This window comes from Amblyomma mixtum, chromosome 8 (assembly GCF_055824585.1).
Source record: "Amblyomma mixtum isolate Tamu chromosome 8, ASM5582458v1, whole genome shotgun sequence".
NCBI lineage: Eukaryota > Metazoa > Arthropoda > Arachnida > Ixodida > Ixodidae > Amblyomma > Amblyomma mixtum.
This window is the reverse complement of record NC_143019.1, coordinates 89,812,362-89,828,269: the sequence shown is the minus strand read 5'-3', so window position 1 is coordinate 89,828,269 and position 15,908 is coordinate 89,812,362. Positions and strand designations below refer to the sequence as shown.

General features: G+C 45.8%; 2 protein-coding genes across 2 annotated transcripts in view; both read right to left on the bottom strand.

The window, feature by feature from the left end:
• LOC149333448 (cytochrome P450 2U1-like) overlaps positions 1 to 15,908 on the bottom strand; it is a 447,818-nt gene that overhangs the window by 270,847 nt on the left and 161,063 nt on the right. The gene's annotated exons all lie outside the window — the stretch shown is intronic.
• On the bottom strand, positions 94 to 15,754 carry LOC149333452 (uncharacterized). The gene is made up of 3 exons (XM_089556051.1): positions 15,433 to 15,754; positions 5,998 to 6,283; positions 94 to 636 (listed from the first exon to the last, which is right to left on the bottom strand). Exons 1-3 carry the CDS (start codon positions 15,551 to 15,553, stop codon positions 471 to 473), a joined length of 573 nt encoding a protein of 190 aa, XP_089412177.1. The 5' UTR covers positions 15,554 to 15,754; the 3' UTR covers positions 94 to 470.

Here is a 15,908-nt window from a genome sequence, read left to right as displayed (position 1 = left end):
AACTACCAATAGATCATAGCACTTTTGTGTCCCAAAAAAAAAAGCTTGGCGAATAAACTTTCACTTCATTTCTCGTTACCGAAGTGCCGGAGCCTCAGTTTCAAGAAATCGTAAAAGCTTCGTGCATTTTAGAAGAGTATACAAAGTAATTCAGGCGTAGTAGATGATGTGAATGCCAACGCATGTCTCGGATGTCTCCACGCCGCAAAAACCAACTCTCACGAAATGCATTCATCTGAGAGAATTAGAAAAACATTTTTAATCAATGACATCCTCCTTCAAATCACGAATGATGTTCCCAGAAAGGCTAATGTGAAATGAGAATAAGAACTCGGCACTAAAAGCATCAAGCAGGGATCCAGTGTGAAACCGTGAGCTGTACTTTTAACTGCTGGAGTGAAACTCAGTAAAGCAAAGCTCACGGCTCACGCTGTTCTAAGTAACCGCAGCCAACGACCAAGCTGCCAGAGTTATTCCTGTCCGTCCTGCGGGGTGGCGTCGGCTGAAGTCCAGTCCAGGTCAGTCACTGCTGTTGTCCTTGAAATACGCCTGCCACGATGGATGCCCTGGCGGTGCCAGCGGGGCTTTGCCGAGGGTGGGTCCGTTTGGTCACTTCGACGCAGACTCACCGTGGGACTGCGCAGTTTCGACACAAAGGTCTTTTTTCACTAGCTTGTGATCACTCTTCATCATCATCATCATCATCATCATCATCATCATTTATTAGCCCTTAAGGGTCCCGTTAGGGACATTACATAAGGGGGGGGAGGGGTTACAGGGGTGTTCAGCAGTCATACATGAATATATAAATATAGAAGGAATATATAGATACAGAAAAATATAGAAAATATAAAATATAGAATAGAAAAAAAAGTAGAACAAGACGAAAAAAAGACGGAAGTAACAAATTCAAATAATCATGTCATGGCAGAGTGTAGCAGAAATATAAACAAAAACAAATTACAACTTTGGAAGTAGAACAGGCTGGTCAGTTTGCAGGGCTTGGAAGCTGGCATAGGGTGCAGGAAAAAATTATTTGTCGTTGAGATGGTCGATTAGGAGCTGTCTGAATCTGGAAGGATTAGCCTCAATGACAATGTGTTCGGGGAGGTTATTCCAGCTTTCTATCGCACTGGGAAGGAACGATTTATTGAAATAATTGGTGGAGCTGTCTGTATCATACATGGCAACCGTTTCTCTAATTAGCATACAAGGAGAGGAATTTGAGGGGCTCTTTAAGATACGCCACTTGTTTCAGCAAACAATTTCCGAAATTGTAAAAAAAATAAGGTGGTCGAAATAAAACGAAATTTTTTAAGCAACCAGCTCTCACCTGCAGCGTACGTCAGTGATTTCGAAAACCGTGCTAGATATTTGATAGGGGACTAAACTGCACACTCGCATATAAATAATCCCAGTCTAGTGAGTAAGTAAAATGGCCAGTTCGTAGCAATCCACAAAACGATGTGACATCTCTTAACGAAGAAAAGCCTTTTTCATAAGCCCCGCAGCGCGCGGAAATCTGCTGGTTTTTCCGCACTATACTTTGGCACCACCTAAGCATGCATTGGAAGAATGTAGAAAAAGGGTGGCGCAACAGTGCGGTCCCCAGCAAAGATGCCTCGAATCCTACCCGTCAGGCATGCGAAAGCAGCGTACGCACTGCGAACTGCCTATAGTCAGCGTCAGTGGACTCCAGAGTTCTTCGGCTTTGATATCTGACTTCTTTTTCTTTGCTCCCAATCCTATCAATGTCTCGCTAGAACTAATCCGTCGTTGAATGTGCACATAACTGTTGGAGTCGCATTCCTGGACATACGTTTGCAGCTTCTCATCGCTGTTTTGATTCCAACACCAACGAATATACATTTAGCTCTGTGTGCAGCGTACAAAACATGAAACGAGCATTCTCTGAAATCTAGAGCACCTATAGGCTAATGCACATAACACGAGTGCTAACTGCAATGTTTTACACCCCTGTGTGTGCCGGCGGAACTGAACGGTTCCCGATAAAATGTTCGAAGATTTGCAATGCTCACTTCGTTTGGCGGCGAGTCGCTAACCCTTTAACCGCTAACCCCTAGCTTGACTCATCACGGGAGATTGTACCAATATCGCCAGTGACGAGTCACACTCGTCAAACCGTACACTCTGCTGCTTACCTCGCCAAAGACAAGTTACGGCCGGCAATTTCTTTGCTTGCGATTTCCAACACTAGAGGGCAATAGTATTATGAAAAAACTACTTTCATGTCTTTACTACGTGTTTCAAGCCTGAAAAAAGTCGTTTAATAAGGTGTCATACACGATGAACGCCGGAGGCCCCGATGTCCTGGGAAAAAGAACTGCTTCCTGGAGCGCTTTTGACAGCCGCGTTGCTGACCATCTAAAATTTGTTTTCAACCGTGGCTCTGACTTCGTTCGCGAGCTGGAGGCGGCTTCAGGTGACGACGAGAGCAACGGCGACGATGACGACGGTGACGCGCTGGTTAATTGATGAACCTAATGATTAACCTTGTATGTGTTAGTCCGAAGCAATGTCTATACACGTTGCAGCATGTTATAGCGTATCGAGTGAAATAAATACGGCGAATTTCAATACGTCACAGCCCATCACTATGATATATATTCATAGAAATCCACCATGAACAACAACTTTTTCTTTTTTTTAAATTTTCATGTCAGTTATAGCCAGCAACCAATGAAGTAATATATTTTTCAGAATCAGAATTATATGAAAGAAATTTAGTACGGAAAAAAATTGGCGATTTTGGTATGTTTTTGGGAAATAATTTTACAGTTAAAGGGTTAGCAGATGGTTGGTTTTTTGTTTATGGGGGTTTAACGTCCCAAAGTGACTCAGGCAATGAGGGACGCCGTAGTGGAGGGCTCCGGAAATTTCGACCACCTGGGGTTCTTTAACGTGCACTGACATCGCACAGTTCATGGGCCTCTAGAATTTCTCCTCCAAAGAAATTCAACCGCCGTGGCCGGGATCTAACCTGCGTCTTTCGGGTAAGCAGCCGAGCACCATAACCACTGAGCCACCGCGGCGGCAAAGGGTTAGCAGATGTGCTATCGCCCTTACATGCTCCACAGATAATTCCGCCAGTCCAGTCCACCACGAGTAGCCATGGGTACTCCTTTAGTTATTAATACTATTTTAAGCACGAAATGATGCACAGAGTACAATGGCCAGAAAAGCTAAAGGATAAAAATGCACAGTACTTATGACATAAATGAAGCCTGTTCACTCTTGCGCATGCTATACATCAAGTGCTATCCCTCCAAGTTTTCCGCGACCTGATCACACAGCTAGAATTACGGCAGGTGTCAAGAACTAGGGACTGTTCAAGACGCTTAGAAACTCACTTGAACGGCATTCATCACTTAGTACATCCAAGCGTGCTTAGACTGAAAGTATTTCTTTTTTCTTGATTTCAGAGGGAAACCTGCTGTCTTGAGTGAACAAGTCTGACATCTAATTTTATTTAGCTCGTGTGCTGTTTGCTTTCTTTGTGTATTTTCGTATTGCGAGATAAGACTGTCGTGTCGTTTGTGTGTGAGTGTTCGCAATTTTTGTTTTACTTTTATTAAATATTGATGAACATGGAAGAATTATCCTTGTTTGACCTATACGGCACTTTTTCCTTCGTGTACAGATTGTCTTTGGTCCTGAACCCAGTCACGTTCAAGGAAGCACCTTTTGCTCGAGACCGATCAGTTCAGTTTCTTGTACTACGAAACTGAGATAAAATTTCAATTAAACTGTACAAAGCGCCGCTTTCAAAACTTGCCACTGGTCGCAGGACAGCACGGTCAGACTACGCAAAGATGTAACTATTAACCACTGCAGGTTAACTGTACAATTTACTAACTCATTGTTCGGCACAGTCATGTATTTGCGGCAGATACAACGAATCTTGGTATCCAACAGCTGTTCCCTTATTTGACTGCTGCAGTACGCTGGCTTTTGTTTCAAGTCTGGCCACAAGTCGCACTCTGCCCAAATGGCTAAACATCTAGATAATACGCACGACATTCGTCGAGTACTAGCACTTACGTTAATAACTTCCTCTGCAGAAAAAATACCTACAAACCTTATGTGCGAGAAAGCAGACTTCCGCAAAATTACACTCCTATCCCAAACGCACCGCCACTTTACCACAGTGCAGTGCTAGCTTCGGCTCTCCTTTGACTCGTACAAAATATGCACCTTCCGTATAGTGTTCCTCCTTGCATATATTCACATCACGAAGAATCTAGTACAGTTGGACCTTCGCAAATTGGCAGTGCTTGCTGCCATCTAGCGACATTAGACCCATGCACTACAACCATCGGTGATGAATTTGCTCAGGACGAACTAGCGGGCTAGTTGGTTACACATCTCAAAAATTTTAACGAGCGCACGAGAATGAAACGAGGACTGAAAGGAGACACACACCACAAAGCGCCGTACTGCAACTGATTTATGCAATGCAAAGTTATGCAATTCATCACTGGCACTCGTGGAAAAATAACAAACATAAAACAAACACCACGGTGATGCGTCTGGCTACTCCTTGATAGCGGTGAAGGCCGTCGAGCCGAAACCTGGCCACGTCATAAACAAGAAAACCCAAACATTATCGAGACAGAGTAAAACACGTGGAAGGGCAACATTTAGCAACAGCCGTTACTGGGGCATTAATTCTAAGAAATGACGCTCCTTTGCACTTAACTGCACAGAAGCAAAGCTGACACAGTTATCCTTAAGTTTATAGTTTATAAGTTTATAGATAACTGTGTCAGCTTTGCTTCTGTGCAGTTTAGTGCAAAGGAGCGTCATTTCTTAAAATTAATGCCCCAGTAACGGCTGTTGCTAAATGTTGCCCTTCCACGTGTTTTACTCTGTCTCTATAATGTTTGGGTTTTCTTGTTTATGACGTGGCCTGGTTTCGGCTCGACGGCTTTCACCGCTATCAAGGAGTAGCCAGAGGTATCACCGTGGTGTTTGTTTTATGTTTGTTCTTTTTCCACGAGTGCCAGTGATGCATTGCATAATTTTGGGCGCTTCGCATGCAAAATAAATCAGTTGCAGTACGGCGCTTTGTGGTGTGTGTCTTCTTTCAGTCCTCGTTTCATTCTCGTGCGCTCGTTAAAAATTTTTGAGAACCATCGGTGGTCTTCTGGCAAGCACCGATGCGAACGCAGGCGCCGCCGTCGATGCCACCGCTAATGCGGTGCGCTGCACCCTCTTTAAGTCTTTCACGGTCACAGTTTTTGCAAAGGCATCCTCACTATAAACGCTATTATCACACCAGATTGCGAAACTTTCCTTAGAGAGAGAGAGAATAAAATTTATTATTTAAAAGGAGACCGGAGCGGATTGTGTTCTCAGACCAGGACTCCAGTAGCTTTTGCAAGACGCTTTGGCGATGGCGTCTAGTGCCTCCTGGTCTTCCAGGGTGCGGCTCGCCAGCGTCACCCCCTGCTGCTCCAACGCCACGTTGGGCGCCTTTAAGTGGTTAGGCTTAGCTGCGCATGTCCATGCAATGTGCGTAATAGTGGGAATATCATCACACCGGACATGCATAGGTCAATGTGTTAATGACCGGTGATCGAAGAGGGCCAACAATAAGAGTTTAGCAGATCGTCGCGCCACCTGTAGGCAGTAGCGTAAAACTGTGTTCAAGTTGCAGACTCCAATATAGTTTGTCAACTCAACAGCGCTTAGTTACACGATCAGTCAAACAGGAGCAGTAACAAAAATGCGTAGATATAACAGCTCTAAAGATATATTAAGAGCTAAAAGAACAAAATATGTCAGTGTTTCCGAACTTAACAGTGACGGATGGCGCTAGACTTTTTTTTTAGCGCTGCTGCTAGCTGTTGCCTCCATCGTCCAACATCTTCGATGCGACCACACGAACTATTCAGGTTTAAAAGGGGACTTTCAAAGCAGGCATGACCAAATTAAGAGTTCCGTTAACTACTACTTAACTTTAGGCTCCCTCACCTGGTGGCGTTACTATCTGCAGCACGGAGCTCCAATGTTCGCAGCCGCCGGATGCTCTGGGCGTTACCCCAGCTCAGACCAACCGCCACTCCGGCCAAGAAAGAGAAGACGGTCAGCATGGCCACGAGGGCCAACGCGAGGGGCCCCATTTGGGTCCAGCCACTGTCTGGGTTATGCCACATGCCCCGCGGGTTCTCCAGGAGACTTGTGCCTTTGTACCTTTCCGCTTCATAGATGTCGCCTCTGGGAGTGCCCGGGACAGGGGTGGTGCCCGTCCGCCCGGCGCCTTTGGCAGGTACAGAGCGAAAAGAGCAAGAAGGGATAGAGTTCAGATGGCTCCGATAGACGCGATTGAGAGGTCCGCTATGGCAGTTCCTACCAAGGCGTTATCTTCTTAAAGACTGGTACAGGCGGCTAGATGCAAAGTGTTGGGAAGACATAAGCCCTGTACTATTGCAATGGAATAAAACGCGAACACGGCACCTACGCGCTCCGTTGTTCGAATTTCTTTTGATGGCGCTTTTACGTGGGCGGTAATAAAAAAGATGCCCAGGCTTAGCTTGGTTAAGCCAAGAATGCGTTGCATATTGCGCGGTCTTTTTGCGCGAGGTATTGCTTGGCGGCACTCGATTTTCTCAGAAGCTTTTCCTCCGTGACGTATGGATGAATGGATGGATAGGAGCGCCCCCTTTGAAACGGGGCGGTGGCAACCGCCACCATGCTCAGCTCTTTTTTTATTATTTGTTTTTATTTTTTCATGACGTCACGTCGTGACGTCACGTCACTGCGTCATGACGTCACGTCGTGCTGTCGTGACGTCACGTCACGTGGTTTGGTGGCTGCCCGGCCGCGCCCAAGGGCTGAACTGAGTGATTCCAATATGCTACGCATAAAAGACTTTAAAGTCATACTAGAGTGGATCAGGAACGACTCCAGCGTCTCTTTACTACCACCAGAGTAAAAGTGTGGTGAAAAGAAATGCGAACAGCGGAGCGCCTAGACTGTGCTCTGTTCGCGTTTCTTTCCACAAAGCGTGTACATAATAAGGAGGTTTCTTTGCACCCAATGCATAGAGATGACGTGAAAGCACAGCAGAAAAAAGCGTCATTACGAGAGCTTAGCAAAGCCATTGGCCCCCAAATAATAACAATGGTGGTTTCGCAGTTCCTGCGCAAAATAGATACAGTGACGAAAAATCTGCGCTAAAACTTATATGAATTCACCACAAATCACACGGTGTAACCGTGACATTTTGTTCATCGCAAAAGAAAAAACATGGCAAGAATAAATACATGAAGAAAACTAAGGAAATATGCACTTTATCCGGACGCCATTAGCAGTAGTCGCGAGGTCAAGGAGAAAGTTCCTCTTATAGGCTCCATGCGCTGCTGTCTCAACGCGAACTCATCGCGCCACATGCCGTGGAAACGTGAGTGAAGCGGAAATCCCTCGTGCCTGGGTAAGCATGGTCTGCATCAGACCTGGCACTGAAGAATGCAATGCGTGCCCGAAAAACGAGCCCGTTTCGTTTCCAGCGTGTGTAGGAATGCCATGACTACTACGTAAACTTCGCAAGTTGTCTTGTTTTGTCCTTGTAGTCACTCAGCGCAGTCAAGCCCCACAGCAAGCTGTACATAAACACGGTTAAGAATGCGTCAAGCTGCGGAAAAGAATTTTCAGCGATGTCCGTAAAGTCGTACTCGAGTATAAAAATTCAGTGGCATGCACAAACACTGCAGGTGATGCACGTTTTTTTTTTCAGTGCTAGCACTAATAGTGCCCATTGTCCGCAATTAGCCGTTGTGTATTAGACTGTTTGTCTCTCTGTTAGTCTGAAGCTGGTTTTGTGGGAGGCTGCTCACCTGCCCACCGGATGGTGGGAACCTACCTACCCACCGAATCAGGCCAACACAACCCAGGCAAACAAAGTCCCGCAGATGCCGACACCTGCCATAGAAGGTTAGTGGAGCATCACTTGATCGCTGCACCACTGCGCAGGAGTGGTAGGAAGACTCCCAGGGATCTATGAATGGAGAGAATGACCATGTCCACATATATGAACAAGAAAGAAAAAAAGAAAAAAAGATAAAAAGAAAGAAAGAAAGGAAGAGAGAAAGAAAGAAGGTAAGGAAGAAAGTAAGAAAGAAAGGAAGTAAGAAAGAAAGAACGGAAGAAACAAAGAAAGAAAGAAAGAAAGAAAGAAGGAAAGAGAGAAAGAAAGAAAGAAAGAAAGAAAGGAAGGAAGAAAGAACGAAAGAAAGAAAGAAGGAAAGAAAGAAGGAAAGGAAGAAAGAAAGGAAGGAAGAAAGAAAGAGAGAAAGAAAGAAAGAAGGAAAGAAAGAAAGAAGGAAAGAAAGAAAGAAAGAAAGGAAGGAAGAAAGAAAGGAAGGAAGGAAGAAAGAAAGGAAGGAAGAAAGAAAGGAAGAAAGGAAGAAATAAAGAAAGAAAGAAAGAAAGAAAGAAAGAAGGAAAGAAAGAAAGAATGAAAGAAAGAAAGAAAGAAAGAAAGAAAGAAGGAAAGGAAGAAAGAAGGAAAGAAAGAAAGAAGGAAAGAAAGAAACAGCCCTGCCTTTCTTCCGTCCTTGTTCATTTTTTGCACGCTGTGGGGAAGTAAATTGCTGTATTCGGCGAACAAATATTTCATATTATTATATGATTGAAAGAAAAAAGCGCAGTACGCTACTCGTGATCTTCGCAGCCGTTTGAGCTACTTGCAGACTTTGCTCCAACGGCGGCTGCAAGCCCGAAGGAATAATAAATAAGGGAGCAATTACTCACTACCATCACATAAGCGCAGCCCATTGCTGCGAAATTTAATTGATAAATCCTTGTGAAAAGGAATAACATCTCGCTGATTAATTCCAAATGCAGCTTTTGTTCACCCACGAAGAGCTGGCAGTGACATACAGATGAAGCAAGCGGAGAAAAAATGTCAGTCGATTTGGATAATTGGGCAAAATATGAATATGTGCGATACCATGACGTAAATTGTCGGTTGGGGCTGCAACCTACTAGGTGGTACCAGGTTCTCACATAGTTACTACCCCAACTTCTTCGGTTTAGCTACTCTGTAAGCATTATCCGAATCACGTTCTCCTCCTAACCTCTGCTGCTCATTCCGATTAGCTCTGTGCGCTTAGGGGCGGTGCCGCCTAATTAGTGTTTCAGGTTCTCGCCTGCTTAACACCGGCTACACCTTGGCGAGTAAGAGACAAGTTGGGAGGTGAGCAGTGGCACAGTGGCACTAGTCAGGTGCTATGACAGGTGTTGTCATCGGTGAGACTTGGGTTGCGAATCAGGTTGCTCTTCCCGAGGTGCCTCTCACGAATGAATGGCTAAGCCCTGCAGTGGGCGTAGTCAGGCTGATGTTGACGATAATGAGGTGAGCAGCCGGCCGTAAAAAAGGCTGTAGACAGACAGACAAACACAACGCCCAAGTGCGAGTAAAGGCCACTATAGGTGATAGAGCACTGAAACAACTGTTCACCAAAGTATGCACGTATTTAAAAACCACAACCAGAGTCGTATTACGCCAACAAAGAGCCAGCTTCTAAAGCGAGGCGAAAGCCCAAAGAGGAGTGCAGTCCTCGCGGGCTCTTCAACCAACTGCACTGGTCAGCTGTATCGCCACTTCACTTACCTGTTGCAAGGCGTAACACACAACTCATTGAATGGACTCTATAAATGTCAAAGGAAGCCACTGCACAACTCGCAACGCAATGCAAAATTATTACAATGCCGGCAAATTAGAAAAAAAAATTTAGGAGGACACACAAACTCCCCCTTCAGAGTGTGACAAATTAGCGTTAATGATTTCTGGCTACTTCTTTCTTAATTAGCAACTCTTTCTCTTTCCACACACTCATAAGCATGCATCAGTAGGCAGACTAAACCACGTGATACACCACAAGACAAACAAGATATTCTTTTAACCACATCGGATGTACATGGCTCAATGGCCAAGGAGTAGGGTGTCTGACTAGGGACCCAGGGGTCGCAGGCTTGGTTCCAAGCTAATCATCCCAATTTTCTTTTAATCGTAGTTATTTACTTTGCATCAGCATATGGCTTAACCTCATCTTAATCAAGCTACGACCTAACAATCAATTTATCTCGAGTTTTATTCATTTTCATTCTACCGCTCAACTTGTGAAGTCACAACCGTCTCGACCAATCCTGAATTACAATTGTCGCAACGCGAGCGGCTTTTGCTGCAAACGTCCGCCATCAAGACGTGGCGTAAATATTTGTCACGAGAAAATCATGCCTATGAACTCAGCTAACAGGGGAGTTGATCAGCCTCAACGCACTGCACACTTCGCACGTATTAGGCGTGATTAAACTAGAACGTTGGCGCACGGCCCAACTAAATAGTTTTTTGCTGTACTCATTGCCATTTTTCTGTTCCCTTGAGGCCGTCAAGCAGCAGCCGCTGTTCACTTCGGTGGTCTCTAGCAGTGTACTCAATGTGTGGAGGAATTCGCGTTGTGCTAGACACTTCGTGCTGATGAGTGCTGGCACCCCTATTTATTTATTTATTTATTTATTTATTTATTTATTTATTTATTTATTCGTTTCTTCGTTTTTTCGTTCGTTCGTTCGTTTGTTTGTTTGTTCGTTTGTTCATTCGTTCGTTCATTCGTTCGTTCCTTCGTTTGTTTGTTTGTTTGTTCGTTCGTTTGTTCGTTTGTTTGTTTGTTTGTTTGTTTGTTGCTTTGCTCGTTTGTTTTTGTTTGTTTGTTTTTGTTTGTTTGTTTGTTTGTTTGTTTGTTTGTTTGTTTGTTTGTTTGTTTGTTTGTTTGTTTGTTTGTTTGTTTGTTTGTTTGTTTGTTTGTTTGTTTGTTTGTTTGTACATACTGCAGCTCTTGGACGCATACAAAACATCGTAGATGCAGTCAAAATTATAACACAAGGCCGCAAAAAATAAAACAATAAAGTTGAGGACATAGGGAGCGCTACACAAAATGTGATCGTGAGAGCAGTAAATAAAGAGATTATGAATCAGTTATGGCATGCATAAATCTGTCTATTGAGAGGGAACGCACTGGACAGGGCAATGTATTCCAATGCTCAATTGTACGCGGAAAGAAACTGTATTTAAACACATTACTGCGAGCAAAGTAAGGTGACAGATTAAGATTATGATAACTTCTTATATACGATGGTGTGGCACCAGTGATATACCCATGGGCGTCCGGAGGGGGGGGCAAGGGGGGGCGGCTGCACCCCCCTGGAAAATCACTCACTCGAACCGTGAGTGATGGCCGCACGCAAAGGGCGGTGGTGCGCTCAGCCAAAAGGGTAAAAGAAGCCCCGCTTCCACGCTTTGGGTCACATCTGCGAAATGCTGCGTCCGGGCGCGCGTCGTTCCGCCGTTTTCAAACCACACTATCGTTAGCTCTGTTGAAGGGCGACCTGTTGCAGACATACAGCGGCACCGGCGAGCGTGTTTCGAGCCGCCTTGAGATGGGTGTCTGTTTCTTTGATCTCTAGACAGATAGCGACACGGAGGCAGACAGTGCACAGGACATCTTGTTTTCGCCTTCGTTTCGCCGGCCACCGATGAATTCTTCACGAGGGAAGGACAAATCAGCTGTGTCCACCCCCGCTTTGTCGGGCTGCTTAGGGGCAAGCGGGCGATGAGTTGGCGCCGCCGCCGCTCGCTGTCTCCTCCGATCCACGGGAGAGCGCAGTGCGGTAGAAGCGCCGCTTTCAGAATCTTCGGCAAAGGGGATTAGCTGCTTTTGTTCACGGCGACGCAGTCTCCAGAGGCGCCCCCACACCAGCGTTCCTTGCGTCTTCTCCGAAAACCAGCGCCTTTGGTCAACGCAGCCCGACGGCGCCTGCCTGGCTCGCTTGTCACTAGCTCTGGCTGGGCCTCAAATCACAACAGCGCCCATGTACTGTGCGATGTCAGTGCATGGTAAAGAGACCCAGGTGGTCGACATTATCCGGAACTCTGTACTACTCCGTCCCTCATAGCCTGAGTCGTTTCGGGGCTCTGAACCCCATAAAAGCACAAAAACAAATTTTCCGACTGGAGTGGCGAGTGTCCCTTCCCCTCGGAAGTCGCGCGGAAGTAAGCCCTTGCACGTGTGCCCGCCGCTGTGTTTGTGCTTCGGTGCTTTTAGTGGCCGGTTGTCAACGAAGCTGAAAACAACCAAGACAGCGGACGAGAAAACGACGAGCGGCGAGCAGTGTGTGTGCGGTTGCTCGACTGTGCGGATGCGCGAGCAAGATGGAGCGAGGTGTATGAAGCTGCGAGCGTGCATTTTTCTTGTAAATAAGTTTTCGTTGTATATATAGTCATCTTTTGTTTTCGACGTACGCGTTCAACCGTTTTTCCAGTCAATGTGTATGATGAGTGTGCACCGAGAGCGTGTAATGAAGCACAGAAATGAATTTATCTTCCGCGTAATCACGCAATTCGCCCAGAAAAATCCGAGGCGCCTACAGTTGCAGTTCAAGGAAGACGGACTGAGTGACTGTAGTTGCGTGTTTGTGACCATATTGTGCTGTGTGCTGGTCATCAATCCGGGTGAGTCGAGAACCCGTATGCAGCAAGACTGAGCACTCTTCTCCACGAAGTGACAGTATCTTTTTGCATTTTTTATTAATTTTGAATGTTTCTTCGTTGATAAACTCCAATGTATCTCTCCTAGCCACGCTTTAATTTGCTGTTCGTAATTTTTCTTTCATGTGTGTATTTAACTTATTTTTATTTATATATAAATAAATAAATTAACTCCGCAAATAGTGCCTTTTTGCTACGAACATACCCCCCCCCCCCCCTCCGGCGCCAACAATCAATGGGGCCCCCCCCTGCAAAAAATTCTGCGGACGCCCTTGGATATACCTGTCGCTTGAGAGTCGGTGCGAGCGTACGGAACCTATAGCTATTGGTTTACAGAGTAGAAGAGGTAAATAACGATACCCCCTCGTCACTCCAAGACGACCATTATGAATCGGGCACGCAAAGCAGAACTGCAGACGGCACACCTTTGGCAACCGCCGCTGCCAGTACCACACGCATAAATGTCCACTGTACTCGGAACGCGAAAGATATGAAAGAATCTAAATTTCCGCTCTGCCTGAACGCGCGGCCTTACATTGAGCAGTGCCTGCGCCGATCGCGCTGCTAACGACGTACTACGCCCGTCATCTGTACATGCTCAAAGTTGCACAAATTTGACCTTTTCTCCACTGTGGACTCACACAGCCCTAAGGAAATTCTCGTGCTCTTTTTTTTCCACGTATTCCTGCTATTAAAAGGTTCTGTTAAAGCCATTCGCCGTTGTAAGCCCATTCTGCTTGATGCTCAAAAAAGCCGCTATCCCATCGGCATGTTGTGCAATATTTTTTAAAATTTTCAGCCAGCCTGTGTACATAGGAAATAACGGCTATCTTAGGGACTACATTTACAACGACGTTGCAATTACAGGCTTAGTTTCATTGACCGCTTTTAACGAGCTCGCTAAGGCAGAAACCGGTATTTCGTCCGTGCAACCAGTGTATTTTTCCGAGCATCGGATTCTCACGCCGCACTGAAAAATAAAACACCAGTTCACAAAGCAGCGTTTAAGGATTTAAGGAAGTCCAGAATTTAAAAGTCATATTTATAGCGCGGCAACGCTTGCGCCATAGCACATGGCGAGAAGTCTTCACGCTGAACCCATCCACGGATCTCACAGTTCATGATTGCACGTTTCAGCATGACAGCAGGGCATTCAAGATTTAAAACCTGCATGTTGAACGTGCTTGTTGTTCTCGACCGCGACATAAACAAAAGACAGACGCCAGGAGTTGCGGTCTCTTCTTGATTAGCTATTTCCTTGACAATCTTTTTTTAGTACTTAGACAGTGCAGTTTAAATACGTTTCTGAACAACATTCATTCCTTGCCTTAAAGGGGCCCAGAAACACAATCTTAGTTAACTGTTTTGCCTGTTGATTGCATACAGTGAGTTATAATGGTGCTTTTAGCGTCGGTAATACCGCGTACATTCCGTTTTTTTAATATTTTAATGTCCTCCCAAAAACAACTTCATGGCTCTGATGGTGTGGCCACACAGTGGCGGGTTTTTAGCAGCGGATATGACATCACCTGGCGGGAGCTTGATGACCGAACAAACAGTAAACATACTGCAAATTGTATGAATAAATAGAGACACATTCTGTCACCTGTCTGCGTTTTATATTAGATCAACAAAAACAATTTGTTTGCCTTAGATAAAAGCCCTGCAAAGCAAGTAAAATAAAAATACACCACCAGAGGCGCTCTGGCATGGAAACAACGCTGCCAGTCTCAGCAAGAACGAGTTACAGAGAACAGGCAACCATGCAGTACAAACTTACGCGACGTGCTCTGGCTGGCTGTTTTGATTGGTTGCGCCAGGTGCCGTCATTGGGAGAGCAAAATAGGAGTGGGAAGCCCCGCCAAAATCGGGTTGGGGGCAGCGTTTTGGTTGCTTGTATTTTGAAATTTCTTCACTGAATAACTCCCGTTCCTGTGCATCGATTCCTGCAATTCTCTTTAAGTCAGCATCTGTGTGACATAAAGAACCCACCTGAAGTATAGCCGGTATTCCCCCAGGCAGTGTTTCGCAGCCCCTTTAAAACAGGTTTCTGTGCCTGGAATTCGCGTTCTCAACGAATGCATTTTGTATAGTGTAAAAGGTTTGCCACTTGTACTATCAAGCGGCCTTAACCTCGCCAAAGAGAGATGTGGGGAATTCGAGCAAAGATTTCCCCCACTGCGCACTCCCCGACAGCAGGAAACTTTGTAGAAGTGCCCTCTTGGGCAACTGGCTCGGCAGAAACAACAAGGTGTCAATGCGGGGCTCCAGAATTGTGTTGCAGCTCCAGTATATTCACTCAGTGATTGTATACGTAGGAGGATTTTAAAAATTTGCTAGCAATTTTCGCACCAACATGAAAAGGCTAGCTGAAGGCCGATAAAACAAAAACATACCGTACAGGCACAATGCTATGAATAATCAAGCACTACATAAGGAAAAAAAAACATAATTCCTCGCTTTGTGGACCAAGACGCCGTACAGTAAGCTGAAAGGCGTCAAAATCTTATTGCAGGCAAAAATACAGAAGCTTCGTGTTCTTACCAAAACTCTGAGCAACCTTAAGGCTCCGAAACGGAATCCTTCGGCGACATGGCTTCGAACGCGATGAGACTTACTTGACAACAGCGCGAAGAGGCGAGTACGTAAGACAAACAGAGCCCAACAACGTGCACTTCTCCGCGTTCGTGGATGGTTCATGGATAGCGTTCGTAATGCCTGTTCGTCCTTTGCCCTGCCACAGAACGGGTGCTGTCATTCTGAACGGCGGCGCTCCCACTTACGCATCGTCGGAAGCCTGCCGTATCACTTCCAAAGTATAATACTCGTAACGACTTCTGAAGCTCACTCTAAAGACGTACCTCGACCATGATGTGCGGAGCTGGGCGAAGGGCAGGGCGTTGCCGGCGCAAGCGGGTTTCCCTTGGCACCCGCCGCAGGAGCACGGCAGTCTGGAAGCGTAGTCCAGGTCTTAGTTGCCATGCTGACCTGTCTATAGCGACCAAATTACCTGCGTTCAAAGCACGCGTTCTGAGTATACTATAAAAAAAACTTTGGGGAGGCGATAGATGGTTTTGTTCGACGAGAATGCGTAAGGCGCGGCTTCTTGACCGACGCAGGGTTAACTTAACCACGAACCTTCCTTACATCAATCTTACCACGCGCTAACAGCCTCGCTCCTTGCACAGATCCGTCAAGCCCGCGACAAACACGTGAAGACACGCCGGAAGCACATATAGCACAAACTCCCTCCACATCCGGCCTTCTCTAGCCACCCCTCCTCTACCACCACGTCCGGCTTTCGCCGCTCAAGCAGCCTTCATGGCACTACTAGTAT